This window comes from Bidens hawaiensis, unplaced genomic scaffold, assembly GCF_021521415.1.
Source record: "Bidens hawaiensis isolate Kalapana, Puna unplaced genomic scaffold, B.hawaiensis_p1.1 tig00047769_1, whole genome shotgun sequence".
NCBI lineage: Eukaryota > Viridiplantae > Streptophyta > Magnoliopsida > Asterales > Asteraceae > Bidens > Bidens hawaiensis.
Genome location: NW_027506059.1, coordinates 1 through 27669, shown reverse-complemented (window position 1 = coordinate 27669; position 27669 = coordinate 1). Strand labels below are relative to the sequence as shown.

At 34.9% G+C, this 27669-nt stretch overlaps 1 protein-coding gene and 2 pseudogenes across 1 annotated transcript; 2 read left to right on the top strand and 1 right to left on the bottom strand.

Moving 5' to 3' along the window:
- Positions 1-7612: 7612 nt before the first annotated feature.
- On the top strand, positions 7613-11694 carry LOC143616552 (gamma conglutin 1-like; annotated as a pseudogene).
- A 1443-nt stretch (positions 11695-13137) lies between these two features.
- LOC143616547 (putative aspartic proteinase GIP2) lies at positions 13138-14476 on the bottom strand (annotated as a pseudogene).
- A 4041-nt stretch (positions 14477-18517) lies between these two features.
- LOC143616550 (putative aspartic proteinase GIP2) lies at positions 18518-20055 on the top strand. Its single transcript, XM_077089348.1, has one exon. It carries the CDS (start codon positions 18679-18681, stop codon positions 19972-19974), a length of 1296 nt encoding a protein of 431 aa, XP_076945463.1. The 5' UTR covers positions 18518-18678; the 3' UTR covers positions 19975-20055.
- Positions 20056-27669: the final 7614 nt, after the last annotated feature.

The following is a 27669-nucleotide window of genomic DNA, read 5'->3' as shown; positions in this document are numbered from 1 at the left end:
GGGTTCAAAAATGGCTATAAAAGAGGGGTAACGAGCATGAACCCCATTCATCCCAAACCACACCTCTATTTACATACACATAGCCTTGGGAAGCGTGCCCCATTGCCGTAACAAGCCAACATGCTGTTTTTCTCGTAATTCGTGCAAGAAACGAAGTTGTAATCAAGCTAGCAATCGTATAAGCGAGTAGATCAAGATCCTGCCTTTTTCTTATTATCAATCTAAGTGTCCGCTTTAAGGTAGGGTTTACGTTTAAGTTATTTGAATTATAGCTTAGACTATCAATCGAGGCTATGGCCTTTAACCTTGATCGTATTTTACAAACATTCATTCACAATCATGTTTTCATGGACGTTACTTTATGATGAAGTAATGTTAAACAAAAAGATATATTTTGATGGGCATGTAGTAACTGGAAGGGGGATATCACTAGTAGTAAGTTTCTTGCCTAAGGAAAATTAATTCGCATAAATCCCAATCAACCGAGTGACCCGTTTACTTACCTGGAGAAACTTACCAACGTGATAGAACCTATTAGGCCAAAGCATGCTATATCAAACGTCACATAAAACCAAGTGTTTTCAATCACAATCAAAGATAAACGATTTCAAGGTTAAGCTTACAATCATAGCTTAATCATCATTCAAATCATTCATACAAACCTATTTATGTATAGGTTAAAATCATTCACAATCAATCAATCAATCAATCAGTCAAGGGTTTTCAACACCAACGGTACAGGTGAATACGTTAACCTTTTCAATAAGTCAAAACATGTTTATACTCAATAAGACGAACGGGTGTTTGTCTCAACGAGTCAATCAATGTCTACATGAGATAATGAAATCTCTAAAACGTTATAATACAAAGTAGAGAATAATATCAACTCAGACCGAATACACAAGTGTCTGGATCCAAACATAACTGTTAAAGCTCAATCAATCAATCAAAGGCAATGAAGCCGCGAGCTTAAACGGTCATGACCAGTTCTCAGTTCAGGGCCGTTTGGCTCGGGGAATACCGTTGTGTGTGTAGGGCAGTGGTACATATACCGGAAGTAGAAATAATTCCGCTGAGATTGTCAAGAAAACTACATTTTTATTGTAATGTCATTCAAAATGTTTTATTGAGTCATACGTGTTCACCAGCATATAGCTAACGTATTTTTCCAACCCATTGCAGGTAATTAAGCATAAGTAGCAATAGCAAGGATTGGAGTCTTATGATGATAGAAGCGCGTACAAGATGGCTCCGTTTTTTGATAACTAAAATCCTTGTAATATGGAACATATGTTTTGTAAACCGATACTCGGGTATTTAATTCCCGAGTAAATTTTCAATGTAAATTAATATTATATTCAACCTAAAGTCTTCCGCTAAAAATTAACCCATAAACTCTGATATATTTACAAAACAGGTACCAACTTGTGGTCACACGCCTAGGCCCTAAGTAGGGTGTGACAGTTAAAAAGTTCCTTCCACTTCATGCAATGCAGCCTCCTTTATCCACCACAAGCTATACATAAAAAAATTGTCACCAACCAATACACACAAAAAAAAATTGTCTATTAGCTACCTAGAACAAAATCAATGAGGAAATGTAAATGCATAAGTTAATACAAATCCCTTTGGGGCTCCTAGGAACCCAGACCCGTCTCAATGTCCTTGGAGGCCTAAACTAACTAAAATGTTGAGGCCTTCTCATTTTCTTTTCTTTATGCATATAGCGCTAAAGAGTATACAGGAATTATAGAATATGGATGATATGCCGTGATAATGGATATGAAGCAATCATCCTTAATTTGTGGCTCATCATTGAGTTACTAATTCTAAAATAACTCTACTTTCAAAATCTCATAATGCATAACTCTTATTTAAGATGGAGGCCCTATAAATCTGGAGGCCTAAAGCGATTGCCTCATATAGCTTGCCCACGAGACGGCCCTGTAGGAACCCCTAACATTGTATGTGATCTATGTTATCACAAACCCATTAGCGATCATAGGCGTTGGGGTCAAAGGATAGATGCCAAGTCATAGTGGACAAACGGGTCAAAGTTAATTAGCCATCCATGTAATTAACTCTAAAAATTGAAGAAAATGAAAAAGATAATAATAATTATAAAAGAGAGAGCATACCTTCATTAATCTTCCACGTCCTCACGGTCACCGAGTAATGATATAAACACCTTTAAAGTACGCTCAACAAATTCGTTAATTTCATCTTGACGAACCATTTTTTTTTACCAGCTACAACATAAAGATAAATACAAGTCATATTACATTTTAATATACATTGCAGTTAAACATATATAAATAGGAATGCATAAAATATGCTTACCTTATTTTCTTTGTTACTTATCACAAAATCATACATAGCCATCATAACACAGCAACCACACTCCCACCCGTTAGGTTGTTGACGATACTAAAAAATTAATTGAAATAACTGTCACACCCCGACCAAAGGCGGCGGAACATGCCGGGGTGCAACGATTGCTCATAAGCGCATGACACTATTTAAAGCGACAATATTTAACAAACTCATTTCATTTCACAACATCGAAAATGTCACATAACCAAATATTCATAACTCAAATACAACAAAATATAACAAAATATAGCAAATCAAATATTGTTCATTTTTGCTATATCCTAACGGTATTTGTGACGTTTTCTTCACCGAACTCCATAATCAACCTAGATGCAAACCTGTAACATTTCATAAAATAAAATTTATCAACACAAAGGTTGGTGAGCAATTCATAAGTTTGAACAATAGATATATAGTATGAAAAGCCACAAAACTAGTATACAAAACCATAAATAATAGCTATAAACTTGGATAAATAGTTATCGCTAACAAGTTAGCGACACCCAACTATAAGGGGTTGCCAAATAGTTTAGGATTTTATAGTTATCGTTAATTGCATTACGTTAACGACACCTTGCCATGAGGGGTTGCCAAATGGTCTAGGATTTATAGTTCCACCATCCAAAAGCGATAAACACATAGTCAAATAAGCATAGAACACCAAATTGAGCAATTATTCAAGTAAGGTATACAACAACGTTTGTGGTTTAAGACCCAAGTATAAAACATTTAGTTTAGATAAGTTGAAATGTCACCCCCAAAATAAAAGATAGAAAACGGGGTATGAAGTTACTCACGTTCAAGTAATAAACTTGAAAGATTGATTATTTGGAGATTTGCCGGAACGACGAGTTTAACGTATGAAGCCTAAATAAAAGAAAGTCTTGGATTTAGAAAGGTTGTCTTGAAGATCTTTAAATAAAATAATTGTTGCAAAAACTAATCAATTAAAGTTCAAGGTTTAAAATGTAACTATTTAAAATTTATAATAATAACCCTTTTAAAAAATGTAAGTTTGCTCAAAACCGGGTTAAAGTATCTAACCTTAATATTTACTTAACCAATGTTAAGTAATAAGGTGGGGAAAATGCTAAAATGCAAGTTCCATTAGGCTAAAGATACTAAAACGGGTTTTTTTAACGAGTGTTCGGGTTGTCGGTTCGGGTCTTCACAAATGGTCAAACCCAAAGTCAACTTTCCAAAATATTAATTGTTACGAGATAAATCATTAAAACATACTAACACTTAACCAAGTATGTAGATCTATTGTTTAGAACTAACAACGCACGTTAAGCGAGTGTTCGGTTTTGTCGGTCCAAACTATGTTATCAGATCAAGTTGGATCCAACTATTCCAAGTACTTAAGAAAATAATTAAAATCAGCTTGTAAACTATTTTTTAAAGAAATATACAAATCTTGATAGCTAAAAACACACTTGTGTGTCTTAAGCGAGTAAAAGTCGGTATAGTTCGTTTGGTTCGGTCTCCATCTCACAAATAGTTCATAGATGGTTTCTACATGCCCAAATATCATAGAACTTGTATATTGGTTTATAAATGAAGAAAACTTAAATTTTACAACAAAAAAAGTTAACTACAAGTCTTTTAAGCAAAAGTTTCGATTTAGTTCGGTTTCCATCTCCCAACGAGTTCATAGATGGATTCCATATGCTTAATATCAAAGAACTTGTAAAAATGATTTTTGAAACTCAAATCTAGCAACAAACATGTTTAAACAACTATTTTAACAAAACTAGTAAACAAAAGTTCGGTTTCCGGTTTGGACTAGTTTCGGTTAAACCGAGGTTAGTCTTATACAAACCCACACCATGGAACTTGTAAATAAGATGAACAAACTAAAGGGTTAGAAGTTAGTCATAAGTGATATGTATAATAAGTTATGTGTGTGTAAATATATATCAAGAACACGAAGTCCTCCATGAAGCCTTGCCTTATGACATTCGAAACTTAACCAACCAGAGTCGGTGAAGTAACAAATAAAGGAAACAAGGGGTGTGTATTATATATATGTTGTACCACCATATTCAAGAGTTAGTAATGTTAGATGAACAAGTTAGAATGAAAGACTATAGTTAGTTTGACTTGAGAAGTCAAAACTTCAAGAATACATAAGAAATAACAACCTTGAATCTATGGAGTTTTGAGAGAGTTTTTGGAGATGTAGCAAGAGTAAAATGAAGAAGATGGGTGTGTATATATAGGGAATGAGTGAAGGGTTGGGTATAAAGATTATTTTATGGTTTGCATAAAAATGGGTATGTTTAAATGGTCAAACAATGCATAATATAAAAAAAACCAAAATTTGTATATTTTATATATTTTAAATGACAAGATCCAATATTTTGTATATTTGAAATGTTCGGGTTACAAACGGGTCGGGTTTACATAACAAAAGTGACCCGAAATTGACGAATGTCACAATAACAATTAGTTAATTAAAATATAAACATAAACAATTTGGAATAAATGGAAGATAACTTACATCAACCATAACCCACGTCATTTTCTGTTTAATGGCTTTTTCAAATAATTTTGTAATCTCGTAATCTGAAGGATCCTTTGTACCTTTAAGTGAATCATATATGTGACCCTTCCAAGTTTTTAATATCAGATTGTGTTGAAGTAAAATCAGCACCCAATGCCGCCTGCGTAAGTATGAAAAGGATTTGAATTAAAAAACACTTGACAAATAAAAACTAAACAACACTCGTATATAACTAAAAGAATGTTAAAGTTTTAATTAAATTGATCATGATATGAAAAAAAATACCTGGTCCTATGTGGTGCCATAAACCATTGTTTGTCCTTGTGAAAAGATATGACCTTTTTTATGTGCCCGATGACATACTCTTCATCATCCAAGACAAGACCACTTTCAATATACCGAGGATGAAAGTATGCAGTATTATTTAAACCCTCTTGTCTCCCAACTTCATACAAATACCTAAAATAAAAGCATATGAGGAATGTGATAAGGTTAGTAACACTTGATTATACGGTAGAAAATAATGGCTCAAATTATTTAAACAAAAATTAGTTGAATTTACATGGTAAACCAATGCACAAAACAAATATATGCCCAACCATTGACACATAATTGTAGAACCGCCTCAAATTCAATAGTCTTTTCAATTTGTTTCTCATGCATCCCTTGCGACGTGGTACAATCTAAAGTCATGGCTTTTTCAGCTTGAATAGCTACTTGTTTTGTTAATTCATATATGCTTTGAGGACTTGACAACCTCCCTGTTTCTAAAAGTTTTGCTATTTTATTTTATATTTTGAATGTTTAGATACAACAACAATCTTGACAAGTTGATTAGCATCATGAATGGGCTCGGTAGGTTTATATAAAGAAACATGCTCGATTGTGTTATGAGAAAACTGTTTATTAAAGAGCTTCATTAACCAATAATTTTGTTATTAGTCCATATATAGAAACACACACACACACTAGGGGTATTCACGGTTCATTTTTAAACCGTTAAACAGCCCAAACCTGTTGTCGGTTTGGTTTCACGGTTGGGTTTTGTTTTTAACTTTTGGTCGGTCGGTTTGAAAATTTTCAAACCATAATGAACGGTTTGGTTTACGGTTTATACAAAAAACCATTTGAATAAACCGGACCAGACCGGACCATAAGATTTGATATATATTTTAGTTTTAATTATATATTTCATAATACATATATTTAGTGAAACAAGATCAAATACATTTTATTCTTAACATGAAAACGGTGAGAACCAATTTGCTGTTATTATTAAGTTTATTTTTATAGGTGTTTGCTGTGATTTTTTGTTCGTATTTGCTAATTTTCGATTATGAGACGTTATAAGTATTTGCTAATTTATGTTTTGTTGTTATTATTAGATGTTTTCTTTTGTTGTTATAAGTATTTGTTGGTATATGTTGTTATTATTTTGTTCTTGATTTTGATTCTTTTATTGTAATTTTTAGGTTCTTATCTTTGTTATTATAAATAATTGTTTATGTAGATTGGTATTGCAGTATGTATTGTTTCTTACGTTCTCATTTTTTTTTTATAAATTGACATTGTTTCCTACGTTCTCATGTTAAGATTAAAATGTGCATGAACTTTCCCCTATATTTAGTTATCTATATTTAATATTTGATTATTCGATTAATTATTATGAACATAGGCTAAATCTATTTTTAGCTTTAAAGTTTAGTAGCAGATCACAATCTATAGTTATAAACTTAAGACATGTGCTTTTAATTTATTTCATGAGACATGTTTTTTTATATTTTATTTCTTTTATTTGAATAATGAGATTCATATAATTATAAACATGTAGTATGTTCATATAACAAGCTTGTTCTATGCGTTTTGGTTAACGTTTTATTTTATCTTTTGTGGGTTATTATTATAAAGACGTAACAAGTTTAAACCGTGAAACCGAACCGGACCAAACTGTTAGTAACGGTTCGGTTTTGACTGTTGACGGTTCGGTTTCGGTTTTCAATTATCAAAAACCGATACTACCGGTTTAACCCAAAAATTGTTCAAACCAGACCGTGAGAACCCCTGACACACATACATAAATATATATGTATAATATGATTACCAACAGACTAAAAGCCTCATTGTCTTGTAATGCATATGAGTACATTTGAAACTCGTTTCTTTCATCAGGCATCGTTTGTTGTGTATGACTAGATTTTTCTTCAAACTACATTGGCAAAGCAAGATTTCTTTTATATCGAATAATTGTAAATAATAATAATAATAACAAATATTAAAAAATACATGTGGCCTATAAAGTGTACTCGGAGAATATTGAGACACGGTTTCATGAGAATTTTTGTTTAATATATGTACGTTGAAAATACCAATAGTATATCAACAAAAGAAATCAATATACAATTTTTTTATTTTATATACCTTTATTAATTTAATGGGCCACTGAATAAAACTACCTTTTGCATCTTCCATACATTCAACTTCACCCAAAATACATGAATCAGGCAAGAGACGGGCTGATCCGCAACCTTCTATAACTCTATCCAACAATTCTTTCCGGTTACCAACGAACACCCGACAAAAGTGATTTTCATGGACCTTATAAATATCCAACAATTGCTTATAGCCGGTTACCAACGAACACCCAACAAAAAGTGATTTTCATGGACCTTATAAATACACTTGAACCATCTCCACATAATTAACCTATATTTGAGAATATACAACCATTCAAAAATGTTTTTGCTTATACAACTAGTCCTTAAGGTTCTAGTATTCATCTCTCAATAACATAAAGTTATATCCGCCTATGTTCCACCATACACTTCCGTAGTAGCTCCGGTTAACAAACACACCGACGCTAAGCCTCTCTATAGTGTCCAGATCATGACATAATACATAAACATGAAATACAACTATGCAAAATTCCTAATAGACATCGATGCTCCTTTCATATGGCACGATTGCGTACTCCTATGGAACATATACCCGAGAAGTTGTCCTAAAAACATGCTTTGTGTTGGCCCAGACGGATCAAACAATCGAATCAAACAAACTTATCAAACAAACGAACACGAGATATTAGGTTGACAACCCTCGACTCTTTTCATATATCAAACGAACATACCAAACGAACTTTACGAACTTATCAAGTGTAGATGGAGATGAGACTCCTTGGCTCTCTCTCAATTCTCTCTTAACTCTCACAAATAAAACTAATAAACTACACCCTATTTATAGACCTACTAAACTTGCTCTCTAAGACATACCTTTCCTAAACCTACTACAATTCAAATAACTAAATTATAACTTAATAAAATAAACCTTTTAACTTTACTAATAATTCAAGATTAATCTTTCATTCACCCCCTTAATCTTGAATTATTCATCTTCTTACTTTTATTTCTTCTTTTCAACTGACTATAGCATACTTGCTTCACCGATTCTTCAAACTTAGCATTCGTTTCTTCCGTACTTAATATTGAAACCACATTGTCATTTTCTTTCTCATCTCGCTTCTTCTCATCAATTTGTTCTTGACCAATACTTTCACGAACTCCAAACAAATCATTCGGGATTGTTCCAAACCGAATATCCTTCACTTTCATAATCGGTTTCACATCATAACTTCCTTTCTTTTCATCTTCAAAGTTGTTAGAATTACAACATACCTGAAGCTTGATGTTGTACGTCTTATTCAGATTTCTCTGAACCTTCATCAACAATCTCTCTTTCTGATTATATAACCTCAATGTTCCATTGCTATTTCAATCTTACATCCTTCTTCATCCAACTTTCCCAAGCTAAGAAGATTTGGTCTTCAACTTAGGAATATAGAAAATATCACAAAACGTTTTCTTTTCACCAGTCTTACTTACCACGGTCACATTACCTTTACCTTTGATTTCGATCTCGGATCCATCATTAAACTTCACTTAAACCGAAACTCCTTCATCCAAGGTAGTAAAGAACTCTTTCTTTCCCGACATATGATGACTTGCTCCATTGTCTAAGTACCATGTACCTTCATTCATTTCATCCTTTTCAAACACACCAAGGATAACCCTTTCTTCATTCAAACTTACTTTCTTTATTGAACCAACTGCCATGAACAAAAAAGAATCAACATCATCTTCTTTCTGTGTCAAATTCACTTCATCACTCCCTTTGCTCGGTTCTTTACATTCATTCGAGTAGTGCCCAATCTTATCACAGTTGTAGCACATTACATACTTCCTTTTATCTTCCCATACTTCAGGGTTCTTTTTCCGGTATTCACCCCGTTCATCATTCTTACGTTCACCATTCCATTTTTGGTTCCCTCTTCCTCGTTCGTTGTATTTTCCATGGCCTCTACCACGTCCTCGGTAGTTTTCAACTTTCTATTCGGTTTGGGTGAACATGAGCTGACTTTGGGATGAACTTCCATTCACAATCTTGAACTTGTTTCTTTCTTCATGTGCCTTCAAACGTCCAACCACATCTTCAAACGCCATTGTTTCGATGTCTACGAGTAGCTCCATCGAAGAAACAACAGGTAAATATTTATCCGGCATAGAGTTCAAGAATTTTCTTACCAAAACCTCTTCTTCAAGTACTGCTCCCAAGCTCTTGTACTTTGATTGTACTCCACCCAACTTCGCTGCATAATCATCAATACTTTCTGTCTCCCCCTCTTCAATGCATCTAACTCGGTTCTTAGCATTTGAACACGAGCTTTCTGAGTTCTTTCTGCACCTAGATAACGAACTCTTAACGCTTCCCAAACATCTTTCGGCTCCGAATACTTGGCCATCTGAAGCATTACGTCTTCAGATAGGGTTTGAAAGATAACACCCATGGCCATAAACTTCTTTCTTTCTTCAATTTCAGTCCCTTTTTCCTTATCAATCGCATTATGCAAACCATTCGCACCCAAAATAATTTTCACCATAACCGACCATGACGCATAGTTGGTCGACGTTAACTTTGGTGCTTGCATAACAAAACCACTATCGATTCTTTCAGCTTTCTGAATTCCCTTCTTTACCACCGGCCATGTAAAATTAGACTTCTCTTTTCTTTCTATATGTTTGCGTGTACAACAGAAAACAAACCACAAATGGATTATATGATTTGCAAGACTTTTTCTCCACAATAATATCAATATTATATATATATATGTGTTATGTTATTTTGATGTGGGCCGAAGCACCCAAAGATACAAGACAATTCTCTATCTCCACGCACGAAATCCAAAAAAAGAATTAAGGAAATTGCTTGACAGATTTTGTTTTTCTTGGGTAAATCACAAATTCAATCCTAATTCAGATGACACCGATTCAAGAAAAAAAAAACAAATTTCCTTACACTTTATTTTTTCCTTTTCTTGGTGACGAACACAACCAATAAAAACGGTGATCTTAACTACCGAACTTCGGTCGAACAACGAGTCTAAGCTCTGATACCAATTGTTGGCTCAGACGGATCAAACAATCGAATCAAACAAACGAACACGAGATATTAGGGTGACAACCCTCGACTCTTTTCATATATCAAACAAGCATACCAAACGAACTTCACGAACTTATCAAACGTAGATGGAGATGAGACTCTTTGGCTCTCTCTTGGCTCTCTCTCAACTCTCTCTTAACTCTCACAAATAAAACTAATAAACTAGACCCTATTTATAGACCTACTAAACTTGCTCTCCAAGACATACCTTTCCTAAACCTACTACAATTCAAATAACTAAATTATAACTTAATAAAATAAACCTTTTAACTTTACTAATAATTCAAGATTAATCCTTCACTTTGCACCTATCGTGTCTCTTGCGAAAAATATCAATGCACTAACATTCGAACTACTTACTCATACAAGAATCCATCTTGCCCACCAGTAACCAACAGTTTGAAGTTACCTGGTTGGGGATATTGTACGTGCCCGATAAATATTGTGAACCCAATTACGGGATTGTGTGATCAGGCCCTTCTCAACTACGATGATTTCACAACGAACACTTGTGACGGTAGAAATGTTTTGAATGGTTATTATAGTGCATACCCTAACGCGGCATGTGCTCCTTCTTCGTCATTTGGATCATTCCCTTCTAGTGTTACCGGTGTTATGGCATTTTCGTCCTCACCTTACTCGTTACTCGCTTATTTATACCAACCCCTTAAGAGATCACTAGATCTATGTTTCCCTAGCACAACATCCACTCCGAGAGTTGTATTCGTCGGTCCTGGCCCTTATTATTTTCTTCCGTAATCGAATGTTGATGTAAGGAGCTATCTTTCATATACTCCGTTGTTAAAGCATCAAGATTATTTTGGATACTTTATAGGTGTCAATTCCATTGTAATTAAACAAAGATCTATAGAGATTCCTATGAATGCCACTACCAAACTTAGTACAATTGAACCTTACACCACTCTTAAATCCGACATATATAACCTTGTGATTTGGTTATTTTCGATCTATACAACAGGAATCCCTCGTGCAAGGCCAGTAGCACCGTTCGGTTTGTGTTTCAGGACCTTTAGACAAATTGTTTTAAAGGTTCATGATATTGACTTGATCATGTTTAATGGAAACAAGTGGACTATGTCCACAGCTAACTCCATGAAACAAGTAACAAAAGATGTGGCATGCCTAGCGTTTATTGACGGTGGTGTGACAACTGAACATGTGATATGGTGATCAGGACGCTTCAGTTTGAAGATAATTTTCTGGAGTTTGATTTGGAAAATATGACCTTTGGGTTTAGTAATTCGCAGTTACGCAGGCGAACTAATTGTGCAAACTTCAACTTTACACTCACCGATAGCCCTTGAAGCTGTTCCCTAATACACTTCAGCGTGTTCTCTATATGTTTCCTGAGTAATCAAATAATTAACAACTTAACTTCGTGGTGTTAAAATAGCAGATTTTAGTGATTTGGTTAATTGGTTTTACCCTAATTATATGTTCTTTAACATAATCTTTTTTATTTATCCTTCTTCTTTAGTTGCATACAAACAACAAGAGTAGTTGTAAATAATTAAACAAGCACCTTTATGACTATATTAAGAAACTAGAGTAAGTGTTAAATTTTTTTGGTAAAAATTGAGTTTTAGACTATACTAATTATATTTGACAAGAGCCTTCATCCTTTAATTAAGTTGTTTTACCAAGCCGATGATATTCATACGGTCATCCGGACTAACCAATGCGGAGAGAGGTGATCTGAGTCTAGTGGGCCTAGAATTCGGCTACTATCTTCGTATCTTGGGCTCGACGAGACACAAAATAGACCCTATGTATTTCTATTAAGATTTGAAACATATATACTAATAACATAAATATTAGTTTATTTGTCACATATAGCATGATAACAACAGAACCAATATATCTAAGATATCCTAAGTTTATGTTTAAAGTCCAATACTCATTTGGTTTAACACAATGGGCTTTATATCAACGAATATATATTGCATTATAATGGGCTATATGTGAGCCTCGAAATTAGTCTCTGCTACTAGCCACTCTGCTGGCATAACAATCTGGTCGGGCCGACGGTTTTTGCGAAGGACAAGTTCCGAATAAACTGATAAACAATCTGTCCGATGGAAGCACTTTGAAATGCCATTGGTCCTACTGTTTATAGGTGCCGTAATATATTGTCGTTTTTTAAGAATCGTTGGTTTTTTGTAGATCAGTTGGACCGTCGTTATTAGGACAAATGGCTCGATTGTAATTGTTCCAAGTTCTGGCGGATGGCAGGTGAAGAACAGTAATTGGACGACGGCTTTTCGCATTTGGATAGCCAGTTTGGGTAATTTGGATAAGGAAGGGTTAGTCTTGGAATGTGAGTGGTCAAAATGGCTATTTTGGTTATTTTCCCGTTTATTAAATATTTGGTCTTTAGTTAATAACTTCCTATTTCTCTTAGACTCTTTGCTATTATTTTTCTCTTGGACCAGTTTATGAGCCTAATTCTTGTTACTTGTTTCGCTTATGAGAACGGTTATCTAAATTTGTTTCAATGTAAATGTTGTCTAGTTTGAAGAGGAATGTTAAGAGTTTAGATTCTGAGTTTCTTAAGTATTAATTAGTAAGGTATAGTAAACATTCTCTTATAGAACTAAACTTGATCAGCTTTACTTGGCCATATATTTGTTTATTCGATTCTTGGTGAAATGTATACATATATAGAACAGGAATTTATTTAATAAGGAAGCAAACTATTAATATTAATGGATACATATACATGTCCAGCAAATTATTACAGATCAGCTTCAATTACCATCAGTAAGAGTAAAGTTGAAATTTGAACAGGATGTTTTCTGCTTCAACAACGAAGAACTAAAACCGAAAGTCGAATTCTGTAAATCAAACACCAGAAAGTTATCCTCAAACTGATATGTCCCGATCACAATCGCTTGTTCAGTTGTCGCACCACCGTCAACAAACGTTAGGCACACCACATCTTTTGTTACTTGTTTTATGGAGTTAGCCATCTCTATAGTCCACTTCTTCCCATCCTGGAGACTTAAATCAATATTGGGAAACTTTAAGTAGTTACTAGTCTTGTAGCAAAGGCTAAAAGGAGTAACTGGTCTTGCTAGAGGGATTCCAATTGTAGCGATCGAAAATGTCTTAATCACGCGATTATAAATATCGGTTCTTAGGACAGTGTAAGGTTCAAGTGTACTTAGCTTAGTAGAGAAATCCCCAGTGATGTCAATAGATTTATTATTAATCACAATGTCCTTGACACCAATATAGTATCCAAAAGAGTCCGGATGCTTTAGTAATGGAGTATACGAAAGTAAACTCCTAATATCAACGTTTGAATTGGGAATAAGGTAATAAGGACCAGACCCGAGGAAAATAACTCCAGGGGCGGACGAATTTGAAGTGCTTGGCAAACATAGAGCTAATGATTTCTTAAGTGGTTCGAATAAATAATCTGGTAACGCGTATCGTGAGGACGAAAATGCCATGACACCAGTAACATTTTTAGGGAATGGTTCAAGTGAAGAAGAATTAACACATGCTGCATTAGGATAAGCACCATATAAACCAGTGAAAACATTTCTACCATTGCTTGTGTTAACCGTGAACTCGTCGTAATTGAGCAACATGATCCCGTAATGGGGTCTATAACATTAACCGGACATGTACAAAATCCCCAACCAGGTAACGTCGAACTGTTGGTTACTGGAGGGCAAGAAGGATTATTATCATAAGAGTAATTAGTTCTCACATCGGTGCATTCAAATTCTTCGCAAGAAACCGGAGATGTGCAAAGTGTGTTGTTTGGACAACTGCCTGGATATATGCTCCATTGCACGATGCAATCGTGCCATATGAATGGAGCGTCGATGTCTATAAGGAAGTTTGCACGCAAGAATTGTGAGTTTACGTACGCTGTCATGATTTGGACACTATATAGAGGCTTTGCGGCATCGGTATGTTTGGTTACTGGAACAACTATGGAAGTATAAGGTGGTACATATTGTGCTATGGCTTTGTGTTCATGAGATATGAAAGCTAGAATAGCGACAAATAGGTGTAGAAGTAAATGCATTTTTGAATATTTGTGTTTTCTCAAAGGACATCAAAGGGGTATATATAGATGTGTGAACTGTTTAAAATAAATATTGTTTATTTAACAAACTTAAATCTAAAAGAATGTTTTTTAATAACTAGAAGAATAAAAGTCATATTTGAGAACTTGTTAAAACAGATATATATGTAAGACTTATGTTACATATTTGTTAGTTCTAATATAATATTTGGAAATATTGAATAAACTATGTGCATGGGTTTAAAGAAAGTTGGTCTAATCGAAAATTGTCAAGAGATCGAGAGTGACACGGAAATGGAAGGCAGACAAAGCAAAAGATTTCATCTTTATATTCTTGAAATTATCATCACTTTTTTTCAAAGTGTTTAATGCTCTATTTATAACAAAGAGTTATTAAATTCAGGTACACGTAAAAAACAGATTTTAAAGTTAAATACTGAGAGATAGTTCGTGTGTTAAGGTTAGTTAAAATTTATTTTTTGGGTGGGGGTGGGGATGATCAAAATAATCGTGTTGACTAAAATTTTAATAAAATAGTCATGGAATTTAGTAGATTACAACTTAACACATTTGGCGCAGGAGCAATGGTAGCGTTGGAGATTAACATTGGCGCAGTGTTGCCGATTGATGCAAGAGGTTATATGTTGTGTTGTTTTGTGTCGTAAGACGTAGAAGAAAGAAAATAATGGCCTGGGAGATAAGCGGAAGACACATAAGATGAAGAGTTGACGCAAGAACATAAAATCAATGTTATTTTGGTAATTTATTTTAAAAAAGCAAGTCTATTATTATAAGTTTTTGATCAATTAGGCTTTTTTAATGAGTTTTCCTTTTTTATTTAAATTATGGTTTTAAACGTAACACTTTTGCTTAAATTGTGGTTTTAACCGTGAACTTTTACTATATGTCGTCTAAATTTTTGGTTAATTAAATACGTATAAAATTAGGGAAGAACATCTATAAGTGTAGAGTTAGTTTTCAAAAGGTTGAAATTAATATATGTAATCAACCCTTAATTGTAGATAAAGACACACAATCAACTCTAGATTTTAGAAAAAGAAAAAACCACATACTTGCGGTATAAGCATTAATTAGTACATTGCCACATACAATTGAATACATGCATCTACCATTCTACGGCCAAAAAGCTGCATTAAGTGGGAGTTGTATGGGAAAGTATATGTTATAGACGTAAGTGACAACTATTATTTTTCTAAATTATCTTGATGTGTAAAACAATTTCCAACTCAATCAATTAAATAAGTTTATTAAATTATTATATCATTCATATTATACATATCCAATTGCGGTACCAAGCGTCCACATCACCATAACTAAACTTTTCACGCTCTGATTGATTGATTGATAATTTAAAATGTCAACGCTATTTTGTTATTTTTCTTGTTAAAAATGGATATTTTCGTGATTTCCTTTGTAAGAATGACTTTCTCAATAAATGAATGATTTTTATTCACGTAGTTGCAATACATTGTGTTTGTTCATGTAACCTTTAGTGCCTTGTCATACTCTTATTGCATTAGAAATTACGCCATAAAATTTCTTTGGATAAACACAATTTGTAACACTTGTTACATTGGATATTATGCCCCACGTATTTACTAGCTAGTTTCTATTTGGTCACATTTCTCATGTGTCACGCCGCACCCTTTTGGACCGGTGTATGGGGGGTTATTACCCAGTCAAGTGAGTCGGGTTCATTCCTCTCGTTAGACCGTCTGTAGCACTCATAGCTACGGCTCTAACTCGATTGTTTTCCGGTACATAGACCAAATAAGACAATGCAAGCAAAAGTTTCTAGATTCATGGAAATATAGAACAGCATATAAGTTATCATGCTTGCATATTCATCATTTGAGTCTCCAACAATTATTCTAATAATTACATATCCGATTTGCCCTATGGACGATTATGTACCTATGGGTGCTATGTTGGATTTGAATCAGATTTCGGATCAATCTATACTCCCCAGGCGGGATACTTAACACGTTAGCTACAGCTGAGAACTAAAATCTAAAATCCCACTCATCTAGCAGCGATACCCGCTCACCACTCTCCGTCACAAGGCCCGGCCATCTTTATATTGGTTCCTCTACTTCAATAAATATACAGACAGATAAGAAACAATGGCATTGCGGTAATTATTGTGCTTCCAACATGACTTTTTCCGGTTCCGTTGTGTGTGTAATGTGCTCAGGGTATAGTTTTGTATAAATGTATATCTGTACGCTTAATTCTAATGAATTAACATTTGTTTTCTTTCTAAGAGGTAGAATATATTAATCAAGTTTCTCGTTCATTCATCAGGATTCTATTTCAATGGGAACTTGATGAGTCGATCCATTCATGTTTTGCTTTTACTGGTATACCGTATATCCGGAGTTACTCTATGTATTGAACAACTATATGGTATTATGGTAGGCGGGAAGCCGGGGAGGTTGAAAACTTTTGGCGACTTGTATTTTGGGCTGTAGTTTTTGGGGCCGTATTTTCATTTTTCTTAAAAACAAAAGTGGGCTGATGATGGGCTCTTCAGCAACCGAAACAATTTGGACCTCACCACCAATTTGGGTCTTGCCGTCATCATTTATTCATAAATAATGAACCAAATTGTGTGGTTAGTGTTCGGTGTTCCCTTATTTTGTTTTAATATAATTTAGCTAAACATAAGTTTAGGCTAGCTTTTCTTCTTCAGACATACATCCATGTATTTTTCTCAACAATCATAAACTTCTGTATATCACCCTAGTTTGCTTATCAACATCACTGTTTTGAGGCTAAGGATATGAGTTTGGGACAACCTTGAACATCCATCATTTAATTATGATCACCTGCTTAAGGCTTCAGATCGAGTTTGCATCGATCTTTTGATGTTTACATATGTTCATCCTCGCCTTAGAAGCACAACGTTATAGTTTATGGAGTTGAATTGCTATGGATTTGTTATCTTTGGGATTCTTGTTTTGGTAAGAATTGTGCATGATATAAGTTATGCTTCACATACATATATGCTCAATATCTGTTCAATTGTTCATACTGACGTAGTCACTTAAAAATTTATGCTATAGTTAATTAATTTGGTCATCTAGCTAGAGCGTGTATAAGTTGCCGCTTCACTTCATTTTGACACAATTGGGATGCAGTGTCACCTGGCTAATGGCTTAACCTACAAGCATGTTATTTCTTGTCTTTGAAATCCTTGGTGGCTTAACCGGTTGTATTTTGTAATACACTTTCTTATTTATGGTTTTAAATTCGCGGATAACGCCTAGTTAAGAAGCAGGTTTATGTGTATCAGATTCCTTGATTTGTTTATACATAAAGTTTAGCATTTCCTTTTAAGTTCAATGCAAGACATCTTTCATATGTATCCATGCATTTAGCTCGTGGGCATGTGGTCAATGTCTTATACTTCAAGTCTCCAACTCAGCTTTTCCCTAGCTAGTTGCCTTTAAAAGCATAAGATACAAATCAAAGTGTATGACTTCCTATTGCTTTGAAGTAGTTATAAACTTGTTAGGACTTAGGAGTGTCAACTTAAAACATTTTTTTTAATTATCATAAACACGTTAGGAAAATAAAAGTACTCAATTTGACCGAGGATAAACTTGAGTTTTTAATTACTAAAATAGCCGCTTGCAGTTCAAAAAAATTCAGTTTAAAAAAACTTAAATAGTCGTTTTACTTTTTTTATTTTTAATTTCTAACTGAAATGTGTCATAGTGAAATCTTATGCTCCATGTTAACTTTAAGAAACTCATTATTTTTTTAAAATGTCGGGCCTCTGGCGTAGCAGCTAATCTGCTACACCATGGATGGATATGTTACGTCAAAATGATCGAAACTGCTGGTCTATTTTGAATCTATTGCGCCATATTAAATCCGTTAGTGTCAAAACACACATGTCGCGCTCTGATAATTGATCGATACTTTCATAAAGTCAGACTATTTTGTTAACTTTCCAAAACATATATTTTCGTGATTTTCCCAATACATACATTAAAAAAACAATAAAACAAAATTCTACCCTATTCAAAAGTGCTTATTTGTCAAAAGAAAAACAGCATATATATTGAATTTTAAGAAATCAAATCAACGCCTCGTACCACCAATTTAGCTATAACTAGTAATGCTTAGAATGTGCACATTTGACAAATTGCATATCTATAAAAACCTAACTTGATCACCTTTAAAAATCACACAATTGACACCACATAAACATCCCAAAATGCTTAATCTCCTTCAACTAATTCTTATGCTTCTAGCCCTCACCCCTCATGAAACCATAGAACAACCTCCACCACCCTACACTTCCTTTTTCGCTCCGCTACACAAGCACACCGACACACTTAACCCACTCTACAGCGTTCAAATCATGACTGCATACACAAACATGCAATTCATGCATTCAAACTTCCTTATAGACATCGACGCTCCTTTAACATGGCACGATTGCATCGTGCAATGGAACATGTATCAAGGCAGTTGCCCTGACAACACGCTTTGCACCTCACCCGTCTCTTGCGACGAATATCAATGCACAGACGTACGGGCTTCGTACTCTTATAAAAATCCCTATTGCCCTAAAGTAAAAAATACAACAACATTTGAAGGGTACTGTGCATGCTCGGTTAATGTCATGAACCCGATAAACAGACCATGTAGTCAAGTTTTACTTAACTATGACACTTTTTTTGTGAACACAAGTAATGGTAGGAACCCTCTTCCTGGTTTCTATGCGGCTTTCTCAAACGCTGCTTGCGCTCCTTCGTCATTGTTCGAATCTTTCCCTGAAAATGTTACGGGCGTCTTAGCATTTTCGTCGTCCCCTTATGCATTTCCGGTTTCTTTAGATCAACCACCACTTAAAAGAATATTTTCTTTTTGTTTTCCTAGCACAACTTCTACTCCTGGGATATTATTCTATGGAAATGGTCCTTATTATCTTTTCCCACAAAATATTGATGTAAAAAATTTTCTTTCTTATACACCTTTACTAAAGCATCAGGAATCATTAGGATACTTTATTGGTGTGAACTCCATTGTGATTAAAACGCGGTCTATCGACATTCCAGGAAATGTCACAACCAAGCTTAGTACAATAGAACCTTACACCACTCTTAGAACAGACATTTATAACCGTGTGGTACGGAGGTTTTTGATGGTTACAAAACGACTCACTCCTGCAAACCCGATAGCGCCTTTTGGCCTTTGTTTTAGCACGTTTGCGAATGGTACTAAAATAAATATAAAAGTTCCTGATATTGAGTTGATCCTCCAGGATGGGAAGAAATGGGCTATATCCACTGCTAACTCGATGAAACAAATAACACAAGACGTGGCGTGTCTAGCGTTTGTTGATGGTGGTGATACAATGGAATATCCGATCGTTATTGGGACGTTTCAGTTTGAGGATAACTTTCTGTTGTTTGATTTAGAGAACTCGAATTTTGGGTTTAGTTCTTCGTTGTTACGTAAGAAAACATCTTGTGCAAACTTCAACTTTACCATGGGTAGTGGTTAATGTTGTGTCAAGAAGATCTTGTTGAGAATAATTCAAGCATATAGTGTATATTAGTTAGTTAAGTGTTGGTGTTACAGTTTAGGAGTATCGTTTCTTTGTTGATCAAGCAATAATATTATTACAACTAGTAATTATAACTATATAATTTACAAGTTTGGTGCCGCAAGTGGCTTATTGGGCCACTTGGCGGCACCGTATCGGTCGGTGTATTTTGTATCTTTTTTTAATTTAGTTACAACAATAAACGTAATGGAAACTAATCAAACGTCAATATTTTTAGTTCCGGTACAATAACAAATCTGAAAGAAACCGACCGAGTTCGCGCAGACTCGCGGCTTTATATAAAGCCCATGACCGACAACGCTACCGAACGACCCCCCCCCCACACCAAATTGGCTATTGGTCCACCTCACGTTTTATTTTTTTTTTCATTTTTAAGTTCCGGTACCGTAAGGTACGTAATCAAAACTGACCAAATTAGTGTCAAGTTACCGTCTCAATGCTTGGGACCGACAACGCTTTGGTTTTACCACCGCTTGAGTTTGCCAACCAACTAAGCATCGTCTTAAATATTTTGTTTTTTTATATGTTTATGCTTTTATATGTTAATTTGACGAATTAATATTTTGGGTTTTAACCCTCAAATTTTACCAGTGGTGTCTATATTGTTACGAACGCAGCCAGTTTGACCAAATTCATGTCAACTCATCGTCGTAACGTTCAGATTTTACCAACACCCCGGTTTCAAGCCCATGACCGTTCTACCGAACGACCCCCCCCCCCCCCCAAATTGGCTGTTGGTCCACCTCACGTTTTATATTTTTTTCATTTTTTAGTTCCGGTACCGTAAGGTACGTAATCAAAACTGACCAAATTCGTGTCAAGTTACGGTCTCAATGCTTGGGACCGACAACGCTTTGGTTTTACCACCGCTTGAGTTTGCCAACCAACTAAGCATCGTCTTAAATATTTTGTTTTTTTTATATGTTTATGCTTTTATATGTTAATTTGACGAATTAATATTTTGGGTTTTAACCCTCAAATTTTACCAGTGGTGTCTATATTGTTACGAACGCAGCCAGTTTGACCAAATTCATGTCAACTCATCGTCGTAACGTTCAGATTTTACCAACACTCTGGTTTCAAGCCCATGACCGACAACGCTACCGAACGACCCCCCCCCCCCCACCAAATTGGCTGTTGGTCCACCTTACGTTTTATATTTTTTTCATTTTTTAGTTCCGGTACCGTAAGGTACGTAATCAAAACTGACCAAATTCGTGTCAAGTTACCGTCTCAATGCTTGGGACCGACAACGCTTTGGTTTTACCACCGCTTGAGTTTGCCAACCAACTAAACATCATCTTGAATATTTTGTTTTTTTATATGTTTATGCTTTTATATGTTAATTTGACGAATTAATATTTTGGGTTTTAACCCTCAAATTTTACCAGTGGTGTCTATATTGTTACGAACGCAGCCAGTTTGACCAATTTCATGTCAACTCATCGTCGTAACTTTCATATTTTACCAACACCCCGGTTTCAACGTATAGATTTTGTCAGCTGCCCCGGCGCAATGCGCCGTGATGAAAATCTAGTTCAATTACATAATGGAAGCTTAAATGGAAAAGAATCAAATCACTCGGTTTCTTATGGATTAATTTGGATTGTGTTTCTTAAATATGTACCTTATGGGGTTTGTATGCTTTTGGTTTCTAGCATCTTTGGAACATTCATCATTCAAAAGTTTTTCCCCATATTTTAATAATTGGGGCGTTTCCTACTTTTTCCCATATTTTTTCGAATGTCATATCACCGTTACATCAGTTTTTCACATTTCTTCTCGGTTATTCCCCGTTTTTTTTTCTGGATTGTAGGGATTATTCTTCACATTTTGATTTATTTTTAAAATACACAAATATATTACAATAAAACAAATTATAATGACTTAAAAATAAATCAAAATACAACATTGAATATGAAGATTTTTATAACATTCTGATTAGTCGTTTTTGGGTTTTGCTATGTTCACCTACGGGTTGTTTGGTAGCCTCTTAATGAAATCATTAAAAGACTACATCTGAATTAGTCGTCATTAAGTGTGTTCGGTTCATCAGAATGGCACAATTGAATCAATGAGCAAACGTCTTACCAAATAGGTTTCAAAATGACGCTGAATGAAAATTTTACCAATTTGTCATTTTACATGTGTTCATAATCTTGATTCTGTCGCTAAGGCACCACCTCCTCCACCACCAATCAGCACCACATTAGCGTACTCAACTGTGGTTCAGCACTTACTGACTCAGGATCTCTTAACCAAATAATTCAGACAATCAGACCCACTCATTAGTTCAACACTTACTGGTGCATAGTTTGTCAACCAGCCCCTTATTCTCCAAATTACCAAAATACTCTTTTATTTTCAAAACTCAACTCCTTAAATTTTGTAGTTGGGTTTAACATTCAAAGGGATTCGGTTTCCCTGGTAAAATTATCCAGCCCAATATATGTTAGTAAACTGTAACCCCAATCATGATCCTGTCACTTCTCTCTTTAATACCTCTTAAAACATTCCCTGGCCCACTAAAATTTACAACTTTCATCGGTCCATCCTTTCTGATTTTCGAAAGCGACATAATAATAATAATAATAATAATAATAGATGTTGATAAAATTAAAAGAGTTAAGTGTCATTTTAATACCTGTGGTTTGTGTAATTACGTAACTTTAGTACCAAATTTGAATTTTTAGCAAATGGCTACTTCACGTTTCCAAAACTTACCATTTTAGTACTTTTTTCTAACTCCGTCTATTTTGTTCGTTAAATCGAGGGTACACTGGTAATTTCAATTAATTTTTCTATTTTCTCCTTTCCTTAATTCAAAATACCCCTTTAAATCAAAACATCAAACTCACCCATAGATCTACAATTAATATTCTACCAATCCAAATCTCGTAACTCAATTTTCAATCTTGATGATGGATTTGGGGGATTGAATCTCAATCTCAATTTCAAAACCCCAATTAAATTACTCACCCTTTTTTGTATCCTCCACCCTTCCATTTCTCAATTTGTTCCACCATGTCAATACTCAATCGACAGTAGATCTCCGATGAACACCATCGTCGGCGGCCGTGTCTTCATTTTGGAAATCTAGCTTCCAATTACTAACAACCCAACAAAACATTCTCGTTGATACTTCCGTTAACTCAATCCCGTCATCTGAATATTCCCAACTTACCGAACAGCGAGAATCATCTCCAAACGTTGTCGTATAGCTTCAAAATAACCACAGATTTAGTATCGAAGACGAAGATGGTGTAGCCCGTCTCTCCGCTTCTATTTCAAATCAGATCTGCATCGGGACAAAGATTGTGGTGGTCCTCGAATGTCGGTGGTGCTGTGATAGATGGAACGACGGAGTGGTGGTAGATGGTTGGGGGGAACAATTCCGGTGGTGGTAGCAGATGAACTGTAATTACAAAAGGGGGATTTGAGCGGAAAGAGAGGGAGAGACGGTGGTTGTATAGTGAGAAGACATATATGATGGTGGGCTTCGAACTTTGATTATTTTAGTATTCTAATTTGTTTTGTTATTTAGATTATAATTTGTTTTGGTTAAAGGAAAAGATAAAACATATAAAATAAAGAAAATTACCAGTTTATCCCTGATTTAACGGATAAAATAAACGGGGTTAGAAAAAAGTACGAAAATGGCAAGTTTTGAAAATGTGAAGTAGCCATTTGCTAAAAATTCAAATTTGGTACTAAAGTTGCATGATTACACAAACCACAGGTACTAAAATGACACTTAACTCAAATTAAAATTTTGTTTTCTGTGGTATTTATGTTAAGAAACAAATCCGGTCCCATGCCAACCTTGTTTGTCTAAGGTGTTTCTCGAATCGGTTTTCTGATTATCAATAACTTTTAGCTTTTAAAAATTAAGTCGATATAAGAATTGTAAAACAAATTTAAAGAAGAATTTGAATTCAGTTCGAATCCAGTTTGATTCAAATAAATCGGATAGCCGAAGAAAAAAATAAATAGTATTTATGTGATATAAACAATAAGGAAAATTGGTTTTAAATAATCCTAATTATGTCCTATTGGTAAATATCAGTCACAACTTTACACTTGTCTGCTGGCAGTACCAACTATATGTGTATTTATTTTTAACGGGTCCGCGACTAACGGATGTTAACTCTGTTAGTTTTGTGTGACGTGGCTCATCTAGGTGTCAAAAAAAGATTACGTGGACGGATTATGTGGCATGCCAGATCTTTTAATATAAAACAAACAAACACTCATCCCATCTCTTTTACTTACATGAATTAAAGAACCCTAAATCCCTAATTCGATCGAATAAACCCTTAACCCCTAAATCGATCGATGGTATGTCACAGTGTTGTTGATGAAGGAATCCATTGGGTGCGCCATGGAGTTGTTGCAGGTTGTAGGTGGCAGTGTTGGTGCAAATGGGTCGACCGCCAGTTTTCCGACGAACCTCCAAACCTTGCGTGGTTCGCTCTACCGTGTAGACTGACGACCCCTCGTAGCTTTTCCAAGTAAGTGGGTCAGTTTTGGTTTAGATCTAGTGATGTTTGGCAGGCTTAAGATGACATATCAAGGTGGATCACGGTGGTAGTGCTGGTTAGCGACGGTGGAGAGTGTATGGAGCAGTGGCAACAAGGTGGTGGTTGTTGATGAGCTGCGGCAGAGCTGCTGTCCATGTAAAACTATTGGGTGAGCGGATCTGGGTTTTGTGAACTCCGACAAGATTAGGGCAGAACTCCGGCAAGTTGGGGGTCGGAGAAGATAGCCGGAAGATGGCCAGTTGCAGGTGGTGGGTTCCAGTGGTGGTTGCTATGGATGGGCATGGTGGTGGTCGGGGTTCCAGCGATGGTTGCAGGGGTGGTGGATTGGGGGTGTTGTGGTGGCTGTGGGTTTAAAGAGTATTAGGTTGAAGATGATGGGTTTAGTGGTGGGATAGACACGGTCAGCCGCCACGTAATGTTCCACGTAATCAAGTTTTTGCCAACTAGGATGGCCACGTCAAACAAAACTAACGGAGTTAACATCCGTTAGTCGCGGACCCTTTAAAAACAAATATACAAATAGTTGGTACTGCCAGCAGACAAGTGTAAAGTTAAGACTGATATTTACCAATAGAGTATAGTTTAGATTATTTAAAACCAATTTTCCAAACAATAAAGTTAAGAGTTTATTTATAAAAAGTAGAATATTGTATATAAATTATAGTTTGAATATTTTGAGTCTGCTCAGTCAAAACATTAAAAATCTGTTCATAAACAAAATTTTCAAAATCTATTTTTTAATGATAATAAAATATACTCATAATAATACTATACCGATATTCATTATATGACTCAAACCCTTGGCCCGCAATAAAGAAACACTTTATCACACACCATGATACCATTTAACCAAATTTGTTTTGTTCTGATTCAGTTCGGATGCTAATTCGGTGCGGAAAATAATTTTATTTGATTTTTGATTTTTGATTTTTCACTTATATAGTACGAAAAGGCATCTTGCCCTAGTCATGGAGATGTCATGCTCCAAATACATTGATACCTATCAGCCAATTGTAGTTATTCACATATTCAAATGTTTCTTTTATCAATATTGTTGAAAACTGAAATGTTTACCCAATCAATTAAGAGACGTGTTTAATAAAACAAGTCAGATCCCAAACAAAAGTTGCAATGTTTATTTAAGCATACTACCTATAAATACGTTCTAGTAAAAAATATTTATAAATAATTAAATATGTTGTATAATTAGGTAAAGCGGATGAATATAAGGGGGGACGGGACGGGGCACCGCGTGAAGGGTGCTCCATCACACGTGATGGGTTTTTGCACACCGCCGCCAGTGTCTTGTCAAGCTTGAGTGATGAGATTTACGTGATGGCCATCACGCGTGTGATGGGGTGAAAACCAAGGAATGGAGCCGTTGGGTGTATTATTTCATCACATCCATCACACACCACACCACCACCCCTAGTAAAAAACCATCACATGTGATGGATTTGGGGTTGGTGATGTGGCACCATTTGATTGGATAGAGTGTGTGATAAGAAACTTCATCACATCCACCACCCCTCTCCCCCTCCCCCCCCCCCCTAATGGTGGTGGTACTAGTAATCGGATGTAGGGGGAAGCGGTGGTGGTGGCAGCGGTGGTGATGGACCCCGCTATTCATATGTTTATTTGATTATTGTAGTGTAATGTTTTTCACTATCATTCACCTTATCAAAATCTAAATAGGTTAAATTATGTTAGAAAAAACTCGATGAACGAAAATAAGTTAAATTAGGACTTTTCTTGCTATTTCTTTACTTGGTATTAGCGTCAGCCATCATTTTAAAACGTATATAACTTTTTCATACGACATTTTTTTCTAAAAAAAAGGTTTATGATAATAACAAACGTCTTTTAAATCTTTAATATGAGCATGTCTTTATTCTATAAATACTAAAACAAAAATTACGTCATTGTCTTTTATTTCTTTATTGTATTTTTATTTTTATATTTATTTATTTCGTAAGTGATAAAATCTGAAAATTGTAATAGTATAATAACATTGTTGTGTAATCATAATATGAATAAAAACAAATTTTTAATAAACAAAACACAATGATGAATACATATTACACAAGGAAAATTGGTTTTTATTGGTCCTAACTATTTTATTTTTGCCGTCGCTGGTCCCAACTATCATTTTGGCTGGCAACGGTCCCAACTTTCACATACGTTGAATCCACCGGTCCGTGACTAACTCCGTTAGGTAAAATCTGATGTGTCGTCCTAGTTGTCAAAAGCCTGATGACATGGGCATCCTACGTGGACCGGCTGTGTATTATAACCAACGTTTTATACTTAAACATTATACAAACATAAATTCCCAAATTATACAACCCTAAATCCCCAAATTCTCAACTAACGGAATTTATGTTTGTATAATGTTTAAGTATAAAACGTTGGTTATAATACACAGCCGGTTCACGTAGGATGCCCATGTCATCAGGCTTATGACAACTAGGACGACACATCAGATTTTACCTAACGGAGTTAGTTCCCCGTTAGTCGCGGACCGGTGGATTCAACGTATGTGAAAGTTGGGACCGTTGCCAGCCAAAATGATAGTTGGGACCAGCGTCGGCAAAAATAAAATAGTTGAGACCAATAAAAACCAATTTTCCTATTACACAATAACCTGAAACGTAAAACACAGTGATAGAATATATATTATATGATGACCTAAAACGTAAAACACTATGATAAATACGTATTACACAATGACTTCCATGTAATACACAATGAACGTAAAGCTCTTTTTTTCTCAAATTAAGTGAATGTCACATGTCATCCCGAACCAAAGACAATGAACGTAATACACGATGGCTAAAACACAATGATGAGTAAAAAACACAATAACGAACAACAGACAAAATAATAAGCAGAAAGACACAATGCCGTAATTTTTGTTTATTTTTTATTTTTAATATAAATATCAATTCAAAAACACAATCCCATAAATATAACACAACGTATTAAAAACTCAATTGAAAAATACAATAACCAATCAATAACATAATATATGAAAAAAAAAAATATATTTTTTTAAAACGTTTGTTGTTATGTGATATTTTTCTTTAAATTG